Source organism: Pygoscelis adeliae, unplaced genomic scaffold, assembly GCF_000699105.1.
Source record: "Pygoscelis adeliae isolate BGI_AS28 unplaced genomic scaffold, ASM69910v1 Scaffold946, whole genome shotgun sequence".
Taxonomy (NCBI): Eukaryota; Metazoa; Chordata; class Aves; order Sphenisciformes; family Spheniscidae; genus Pygoscelis; species Pygoscelis adeliae.
Genome location: NW_008825018.1, coordinates 13,848 through 23,821, shown reverse-complemented (window position 1 = coordinate 23,821; position 9,974 = coordinate 13,848). Strand labels below are relative to the sequence as shown.

Below are 9,974 nucleotides of genomic sequence, written 5' to 3'. Positions count from 1 at the left end.
CCCCTCCTGCCCCTCCAGCCACGGCTGCCAGCTCAGACCCACCGCACAGATGCGGGGCAGGGGGGAAGGAAGGAGGGGGAGAGCTCCCGACCATGGCATGCAGGAATACCGGAACAAACTGGGAGAGGAAGGATACTTGCATGCGTACAGACTGCACAAGGACCGGGATGAAGTGATGGTTGGTAGAGGTAAGACCTCAGGGTGCCTTGTTCAGCCTTCCGTGGAGATAGAGCCAACGCCTCGTCCCATGGGAGTCCTGCTCTGGGAAGCGGCCCCGCGAAGGCAGGTTGCCTCCGGTTTCATTTTGAGTTGAGACACCAGGGTACAGCATCCGTATTGCAGAGGTAGGTGTAAAATTGGGAGCTGGTGGGGGGGGAGAGGGGGAGAGCAGGCTGCGCAGAGCCAAGACCTCTGGCAGTGACCACTGCCACCGTTAGCAGCACCCGCAGCAGAGCCTGACACCGAGGAGGGCACGGGGCACGTCCAGGATGAATCCAGAAAGACAATTAGAAAGAGCCATTGCTAGGCATCCCGCTAGCAGGTCTCCAGCTTGCCGGAGATGTTTGCACCAGCCATAAGGAAGAGAAGGGACGCTGCTCCCCACATGCGGTTTTGCTATAGGGGAAACACCAAGCTTTCCAAAACAGGGGGTTTGTAGCCAAGAGCTGGCCCGGATTCTCTGCAGAAAGTTGGGAGGGCGAGGAACACCGCTACAAACACTAAGCGTGGTCTGAAAAAGGCTTTTTAAAGGTTTCAGAAGCAGCAGAAGCATGAACTTTCAGATCTCTGGGCAGACAAGACAGGTTCCTTCGAAGGCTGGCCGCGAGGCTGTGCCCGTACCTCCGCACCGAGCCGACGGGGGCTCTCGCCAGGAAAGCGATCGGATAAAGAGAATCAGAGACAGGCACCGGGGACCTCACCTACGATCCTCTCGCAGATCAGCGGTGCTGAAAGTGATGGTAATTTCCTTTGCACTAATGTGACCGCTAGATCCAGCCTGAGCGGACCCCAACAACGGGCGAGCGGCAGGAGCTGCGGAAGTCAGCGGGGAAGGAAAAGGACATCGAGACCTAAATGTCAGCAAACGTGCTCGATCACCAAGGAACGGCGCTTTGGGGAACAACGCCTGGGTTTTGGATTTTGTGGGGGTTTTTGTTTTGTTTTTTTTTTTTTGACTGGGAGCCCCTCAAGACAGCAGCAAACGGGTTTCAAAATATATTACATCTTTTTATTGCCAAGCGTGCAGACCATGAAGTGTGTGGGGGACACAACACTAAGAAAAACTACAATTTGAGGGAGGGCAAAGCGGTAAAAATTTAAAAATAAGACTAATCCTTACAACTGCCAACACTTGGGTTCAAAGAATCAATTGGAGGAAGTTTCTTAAAAGTACAGTTCTAAATATGGTGTTGGGCCCCAAACTTTGAAAAGGCCGAGGCTTCGGTCTGGGCTAACGCAAACCGGGTGGGAGAAGAGGAGGAAGGTGGCAGACTTTCTAACACTAACTCCGCGGGGCCAAATGCCCAATTCTTCTTAGCATTTTCTGTAGCAACCAGAAAACTCCCTACCCCAGGAATACAGGGCATGAATAAGCCAGGAGGAGGCGGGCAACCGCTGCAGCACTAGCTGCTGAATGCACTGCACTGGGGCCAAACCGGACCCTTGCAGCGTCCTCGCTCCCAGAGCCAGCCTCGGAGGGGACGGACCGCAGCCGAGCTGCGCGGCTCCCCCGAGGCCGCGGCAGCGCCCGTTCCTGCTCTGACAGAGCGCAGCTGGTCCCTCGGGATGGGATGCTGTGCCGCCTCAACTCTCTCCACCTAAAAGGGGCAGGGGGCTGAAAGCCAGTCCCCCAGGCAGTGGAGGACAGCTCTTCTCAGGGGGTCCCAAGGTAAACGTCCTCACAAGCACAGCGTCTCTCCTACTCCTCTTTGCTACCTCCAGTTCTGGGAAGCAGCATGTACTCAACGCGATCGCTCACTCAGCAGCCCCGGGGCTCCAATATGGACCTCGGGTCAATGCTGGGCCAGCCTCGGTGAAGCCAGCCACGTTTCCTTCCTCCTCAACCAAAACATACCCCTGGTCAGACCAGCACTGAGAAACCAGAGCTCAAGTACATTCTTCTCAGAGAGGGCGGCACAGGCACACAAGGCTGCGCGCCCACGCTGGCTTGGGAAAATGGACTGGAAAGGAAACCTATGGCATTTAAAACTGGTACTAAAGTGCAACAAAAACATCCTAAACCTTTTGAAATAAATCGCAGTAAGAGGGGTCTGCAAAGCTTCAAACTTCCAGTTACTGCAGGGCACCCTTAAAACAAACCCAACAACAACTAGGTAAGAGCAGACCAAGGTGCCCTTTGGTGAAGCAAGGAATACGAAGCCGCCACAGAGAGTTTCAGCTCCTGGGGTCAAACATCATATTTAGAACATTTGGAAAGGAAGAAAGTTAAAGCAAAAAACAAAAATACGATTCTTGAATCTTGCGCAATGAAACAGTTAAACTTTTTGGTGTTTTCAAAAGAATTCCCAACAGACAGCCTGGCATAACTTTATCTGCTTCCTAAGGGAGAGATGCCCGTTTGACCCATGACTCAGGACACCATGTGCACTGGACATGTTCCATCCTTACGTATGTCTCAGCATTCCTCCATTCATAAAAACAAATTGCTAGATCCTTCCTGTTTACTCTTCAGCCTGAAAGGAAAAACCAAAACTGAAGCTAGATGGAAGATAGCCAGAGGGAGGAGAAAGTTTTCACAGACTGGAGGCCAATCTCATCAGCTCCACGAGCCTGGAAAGTGCAATCCTCAGTGTCGCCTCATTTTAACTTTCCTGGCTGGGCTGCCGTCCTCCTCTTCCTCATCACAGTCCTCCGTGTACTCGTAAGACCTTCGCCAATAGTTCTCGGAGCTGAAGTTGCTCCGTCTCCTATGTTTTGGTAAGAGGACTGAGCGCCTGTTCTCCTCTTTATCCATTTCTAGAATCCGTGGCCTACGGAGAGGGAGAAAGAGGGAGTGAGAGCACATCCACAACAGCACTTAGGCATTCCCTTGTGCGGACACTATCTGCAGTTTTGCATACTTCGAGCGATATGACCGACTGTTTCCACATCGCTCGCCCAGTAACTGGGCACTCGGCAGAGCCGGAACAGATCGCCAAGCTGCACCTCCCACGGGGAGGCTGAGAACTTTGCTTCTGATGGTGCAAGTCCTTCCCCTTCCCAGGGCAAGTTTTGGTCTTTGCCTCCACCAGGAATGCTTCCAAAGAGCCCAGTCACCTCTTCTTAAGCGCAGCTTGTGGCCCCAGGAAACACCCCTCGGGCAGAGGGGTCTGTCTCTCCGCAGTTAGCACATTAGCACAGTGCAATTGTTATTTCTGCAAAGCTGCCCCCGCTCTCACCTGCGATCGCTTCGTAGCAGGACTGGGCTGGTGGGCTGCACAGACTTATTTTATCTTAGGTGGCAACTGCCGAGTTCCCCTAAGAGATACCACTATCTGATATCTGTGCTATTTACCTATGTTATACTGGAGTCTTTGAGGCCAAAGGAAGAGAAAAAACATGTTTTTGATACCCTTCCGCTGCAGGAGCCTGTGCAAGCCCCCCCCACCCTGATAAGGTCACATCAGGCTGCAAAACAACTCTCACGGATCTGCAGATTTGTCCTGCATGACCGCTTCTCTAATCATACACCGGCCCACTGCGTGCTCAGAGGTAAGCTTTCACTTGCAGGCTAGTTTCTCTTCTTGATCTATCTTCCCAGTCAGCCCGAGCCCAAGTGAATGAACACTGCTCATAAAGAAGCCATCCCAACCCTCCTCCCTCCAGGACAGGTTGAAACACGGGCTGGGACCGTACAGCAGCCAAGCCCCGGGACCAAGCCAACTTTTGGTTTTTACACGATGTGCAGGCAACGTCGTCTCGATCCTCGGGAAGCTTTGGAATTGGAGAATACCAGAAACACTGCACGACAGCCGGCAGACTGGCTATCGCTCACGGCTATCGGTACGTTCACACAGAGCAAGGTGGTGTTTGAGGGAAGCCTTGCTGCAGAGCTCAAGCTGTCCGAAACCTCACCAAGGAGCTCCCCTGAATGTCAAGCTTATGCATTCACACAGTCTGGTTACACACACAAAAATATACGCATGCAGCTCTGGAACCAAAACAGGTCTAAGCAGCTTCCCAAGAAGGCTTTCACCTTTCCCAGACGGCAAAACCTCATGTTCTCGCCCAAGACTGCTTTCATAATATAGTTTAACGCAGCTGCACAGGTTGCTTGGCAATACAGGTCAAAAATAATTAGCTGCAGGGAAACTATTGTTCTGAATGACTGCATTATCAAGAGCCAGCCAAATGTATTGCTTCTTCATTATGCCACTCACAGGATAAACAATGTAAGCTGCTTACAGCCAGAGCTCAGCCTCCACAAGCCTAGGAGGAACATATAAAGAACCTCATTCTGATAAAACAGATCTGTACACCACAGAAAGCACCCAGGAGGTGCAAACGAGGATGTTTTTAAGTGTGCTGGGCAGCCTCTCTTGTCAGAGGCCAGGGATCTCAGACATGCACTGACCTAGAGATGCCATCCAAAACATCGCTCTTAGGAGAGATCATCCTACCTGTGAGCAGCATCAGGATCTGCTTTGCGATGGGACCGCTTTGGTTTCAGGATCTGGTCCCGGTTGCTTCCCGATAGACGGTCAGAGTTATAACCTGGTGGCAACACAGAGCTACTCAGCGATTTTGTTTCCAATCGAGGTGCATCTAGTCTTGTTCTGCAAATGTTTAAAGAGAAGAGAATTTGCAAGGAGTTTCTACAGAACCACTAGCACGCTGCAGCAGACGTCTGTCCTAGATGCGCTGAAGCAGAACCCTCAATCCCAGCCACACAGCTCAGGAAGAGGGTCAGGACTATTACGCTCAACAGCAAAACAAGCTGCAGCTTCCTGGTACTTGCAGCTTTGCTGCCTTGGTTAGAGGGAAGGGGAAGGCTTAGGGACACCACGTAGTCGTGCGGTGAACGCCAGTGGTGCTGGGCTCACTGCAATCCCAGTTACGATACAGAGTAGAGGCATTAGAGCCCCCGTGAAACCCTACGAAACCACAGTGACTCGACAATAACTCACAGCTCCAGTTAAGCCACCTGCAACGGTGCAAAATTCATCATCACCTACAACAGTAATAACTGCTTCTATCTGGAAACTCCCTACTGTCTCAAGATCTCGTAGGGTCAGGCATTTCTCAGCTTGATTACGAGGTTTGAAGAGTTGAAGTACGAGTCAGGAGAAGGTCTAGCAAACAGAAGCTGCACCACATCTCTTCCAGCAGCGCAGCACCGCCTTGTTCGTGCTGGGATAGAAACACGCTCGATCACACCGGAGAGCAAGCACTGCTCGTCCCAGAGCAGAACTGTTGCTGGCCCAGGCACGACTGTAGCCACGCACACGTGGAGGGAGGCAGCAGGCCAAGCAGCAGGCACGAAAACTCAACGGCGCGGCGTCTTATCACGGCGCTATCACCGTCTCCAAGCACAGCACAGTTACCAGTCTCAACTTACAAGCACTGCTAAAGTCTTATTTCAAAACACAGACTGAAGTCTAAGAATGGGCAAAACCTACTGAAAGGTGGTGCAGGTGCTCCAGAGCTGCCAATTTCAGGAGGATCTAAGCCACTTCCCAGAAGGAAAGGCAGCCTGATATTGTTGCTGCAGCCTGTCTCCCTCCTTGGGATTATGGGTGAATACGGAAGGGGTGTGGGTGAAAGAAAGGGGAGAACCACTACTTGCTCTCTAGTGCTGAACTTTAGCTCCTGAGGAAGGTTTCCACAGGAGAATCCCAACCTAAACTCCCATTAGGAAGCACGTCCAGTTGCCAAGCTTCCTCTCCGCCATCGGGGAGAGCCTCTTCAGTTAACCAGGGCAATGCCAGGCTGGCACACGCGAAGCTGGGCACGGCAGCCCAAGCCTACCCAGCATGCCAGAAACAAGGAACGCTTCCGCAGGCAGCTGCCAGGCTGCGCTAGTCCCCAGCGCCGTCGTCCTGAGCTGTTCTCGGCTCCAGGACTGGACCCAGTCCAGCTAGAACACCAAAGGCATTGTGGATCCTGCCCCAGACAAGTTAGGTGGTTTAAATAACTCTCAAATGCAACAGCAACTACAGGCCTGCAATTAAAACAAACAAACCACCAAATATACTGCAAGGGCAAGGGAACATCAGCCACGCTCTCTCCGTCCACAGAGCAATGTCGGTATGAGCTGCAGGAGCAGGTACAAGGAGAAACTATACTAAAACGGAGAGCAAATTACCTACCAAAGTTCAAGTTAAATAGAATAACTCCCCGATGTAACTGCTTACAAAGAAGTGCTTACAAATGGCAGCATAAGCCCTCTAAAATGACTTCCAAGACTCGCTTGAATAGGTCTCATTTCTATCCCCCGTTACCTCTTTCCGCATCTCACGAAATTGAGAGCGCCCTTCCTCCCCCCCCCGCCTCTTGCTCAAAGCGCTTCCAAACCTTGTTGGCTCCCCGCAGTCCTGCACTCCGATACGCAGGAAACACCGTAAATATCATCACACTACAGCACTGAAGTGTTTATGACCTACTTGGTAACCACACCGCTCTCAAGCATCCTGCAAAACCCAGCCGCTCCTCCAGCTCGCGCAGTTTCATTCTCCTGCTGCTGCCAGCAAAAAACGTCTCTAGAACCACGCGCTCGGAGTAGAGGCAAGAGCAGATCCAGACTCAAACGTCTGGGACCCAGCAGGCTGCGGCAGCTTACTCAGAGCCAAATATCCCGGCTCCAAGCTGCAGCGAAGTTTATGCCACTCTATGACCCAACTGATCTGATCCCAGTGGAAAGCTCGGGGCTGGTTCGGGGCTGACGAAGAGGAGGACGGGGAGTTTTACGAGGCCGCTGGCTGCTCCCAAAGCCTCTCGTGCTAGCAGGCTACCAGCGGAAGTAGCTGCTTTCCTGGTGGCGTAACACGCTATTTCAGACTGCACGAAGTCGCATGATCTGGGACTAGGGAATGGCATTCGCTGCAGCAATGCATGCCGTGGGGATGCGAGCGCAGACAAAGGTCACCGCAGCCCTGCTGCGCATGCATGCACGCACACGGGACCCGGCGAGGAGACGGCCGCCGTCAGAAGGGATAAGCAGCAATTAATAAGCTCTATTTGGCAGCAATCAGAGTGCGCCCTTGGCAAACGGGCAATTGCCATGTATTCACCAGGGCTGCTAAGCTCTACGGAGATTACACAAAAATAATTACCAGGGGGTTTCCACTTTGCTCAAGAGAAAAATCCTGTTGTGGTTTCATTCAGCCTGCCAGTCAAGTCAGCCCATCGCTGTCTGCGTATGACTGGGCAGAGACACTTCTGCTCTAACGCTAAGCAAATCAGGCCCCTAAAATCAGGGGAAGACAGAAGGACACACTGCTGCAGAAGGATGGCTGAGCAAACGCAGCCAATACGGCTCTGCTAGGAGCTAACGGGCCTTGTCTGTTCGGCAGCGACGCACCAGGTCAGCCGGGCACATCTCAGCCAGATCGGTGCTTGCCCAGTTGCACTGTGAGGGTAAGTCGGGCTGGACTGAAATAACACCCTTAGCTCACACAGGCTGGCAAAAGCAAGAGGTAGAGCCAGTTTAAACACGTATGTTAGATATCTGCACCAGTTTGGGCAGCTTTAGCTTATTTAGCCGCGTCTGTCTTTTCAAGGGAACTGCTCCACAGCCTGGGACAGGCAGCTTCTCTATCCCAAAGCCCAACTAAAGCAGCCACAGGATTTGGAGGCGGCTTCCACCGGCCCTCGTCAGCGCTCGCACTGCTTTTCGTTGGCCGCAGTAACCAGTAACGTGAACATAACAGCCTTTTATCGCAACCCTCTCGCCTTAAACCTCACGTGGCAACAACCAACTATCGGGTGGTTTGGTTCTAATCTTTCTTTCTTTCTTTGATCCCACCCTATCACCTGCCACATCTCATCCTGTCTCCTCGGGTCTGTGCTGATTTTGCCTGGCTAACGCCTCAGGGCTGCTGTTTTTCCTGCCTTCGTTTCTTGGGTCTCTCTAACCAGATGTCCAACTCCACTCCACTGGCTTTGTGCCATATCTTCGCAACATCGCCAGACTCGATTTGAAACCAACTAAGCTGTCCAAAGGCTCAGCAAGTCTGAATCTAGACCACTTGCCTGCTAGCCTTACGCCAGCCTGGGCCACAGCTGCAGCCCTGCCCTCATGCCCACGCTTTCGTCTGGGTTTACAGTACTCAAATCATGTGTGTTTTCACTTGCAAGAAGATTTCTTGACAGCAGAATTACTGCTAACACCTTCTAAGGCACAATCAACGTGGGTCAACATGTGGCAGTCACATTTTTTGCTCTCCTAGTAGAAGGAACTGATGAGAGAGAACATTTCTGGGCACAAAAAAAGGTTATGCTGAGGAGTTTGGGGTGGGGTTGGTTCGGGTTGTTTCTCCCCCCCCCCCCCCCCCTTTGGATAAAGAAGTGGGAAAAGAGAAAGAAAAAGAAAAAAAGACTTTTCCCCCCCCCCCCGACCCTTTGTCTGAAGAGGTTAGGAACAGACACTGGCTGATGAAATGCCATCAGCTGACCAGGACAGATCTTCTGAAAAAGGAAGCATGCGACGCAGCTGGCAGAGCTTGACTTCCCAACACCGACTCGAAGGACAAGCTCTGTGAGGCGATCACTAAATTCACTGCATCCGTTTCCCTTCGAAGCCAGCGTCTTCCTCCCTCTCCCCAGGAAATGAAAGCCATGCTATCAAGAAAACTTTGTCTGCTTTACACGAGATTCTTCATCGTAAGCATCGGCTTCAAAGGACCGTCCAGGTAACTCACGCATGTGGGTATCATATGATCAGACACCTGAATACATAGCCCAAAACAAGCGAGTTTGAAATCCTAGCTGTTTGGAGTTAGGCAGCCAATGAAAGCCAGGTGTTTGGACACGAAGAGCGCTTGCAAACCCAGACGTTACAATGAAGTACTGCTGCACAGAGCCAAGAAGTGATTAACTCCGCAGTAACAAGTTCCATCTACTTCCACCGGCCAAGCGATGGGTACGGCAAGACGCAAGTGAGCATCAGAGTGACATCTAACCGAGAGGTAAGATCAAGCCAGCAAGTTAACAAGCAAGGCAGTTTTAAAGTGTTTCTTTAAAAGCACCTTAGGAAACATCACAACACCACATCCAAGTTTATCTTACTGTCCGGAGGGCTTCAACACTTACTTTCGAAGGATGATGACAGCTCTTCTCTCCTTGATGTCCTGTGGTCGAATACAGTGTGTAATTTCATCGGCTGCATATCCACTGACAACAAAAACAAAAAGCCACTGTGAGAAAGATGACAGGCAGAAGCAGAAAGTGGTTGCCAGCCTCAACAACTCAGTTTGGCCAGTCATTTCCTAACTTCCACCAGGAATTCCTCCTCCAAACGCCATTCCCCAGGCACGGGGGAGCTAGACTTATAGGAAGGAAGAAACTTCAGGAAAGAATGAGGACAGTCAGGGTTTTTTTTTTTTTTTTTTGGATTTCCATTTTTTTAGCTAACACAAGAGGAAGCTGCCACCTGCCACAACATTGTGAAGTAAGACACGTAGAAAATGAGTTTATGGAGTTTAAATTCAGCCAATTCACTTACCAAGAAATTAGAGAGCAACGGGGGAAAAAAAACCAGCACATTGCTCCAAAGCATCTTCTCACGCATGTCACCGAGAAAAACCATCTCTCACGGCTGAGATGTGCAGCATACCCAGACACGAACGCGTACCGGAGTCGATGAGATTTGTTAGTCGAGGAGGGGGTGCAGCGGTGGTTAAGAGTCGGGTGTCCCACCGCCCTCACCCGGGCACAGGCGCTGCCATCTCGGCATCCTGGCCCTCCCCGCTACCCCCCACGCGGCACACCCTCAGCCACGACACAAACGTCACCCCGCAGCACAGCCACACCCCAGC

At 51.7% G+C, this 9,974-nt stretch overlaps 1 protein-coding gene across 1 annotated transcript in view; it reads right to left on the bottom strand.

Moving 5' to 3' along the window:
- Positions 1–117: 117 nt before the first annotated feature.
- ALKBH5 (AlkB family member 5, RNA demethylase) overlaps positions 118–9,974 on the bottom strand; it is a gene marked incomplete at its 5' end in the record, with an annotated part of 16,489 nt that continues 6,632 nt past the window's right edge. The window contains 3 exons of the mRNA XM_009326314.1: positions 118–2,990; positions 4,620–4,775; positions 9,250–9,330. Of these exons, the coding sequence (XP_009324589.1) occupies positions 2,807–2,990; positions 4,620–4,775; positions 9,250–9,330 (421 nt within the window). The remainder of the gene's footprint in view (positions 2,991–4,619; positions 4,776–9,249; positions 9,331–9,974) is intronic.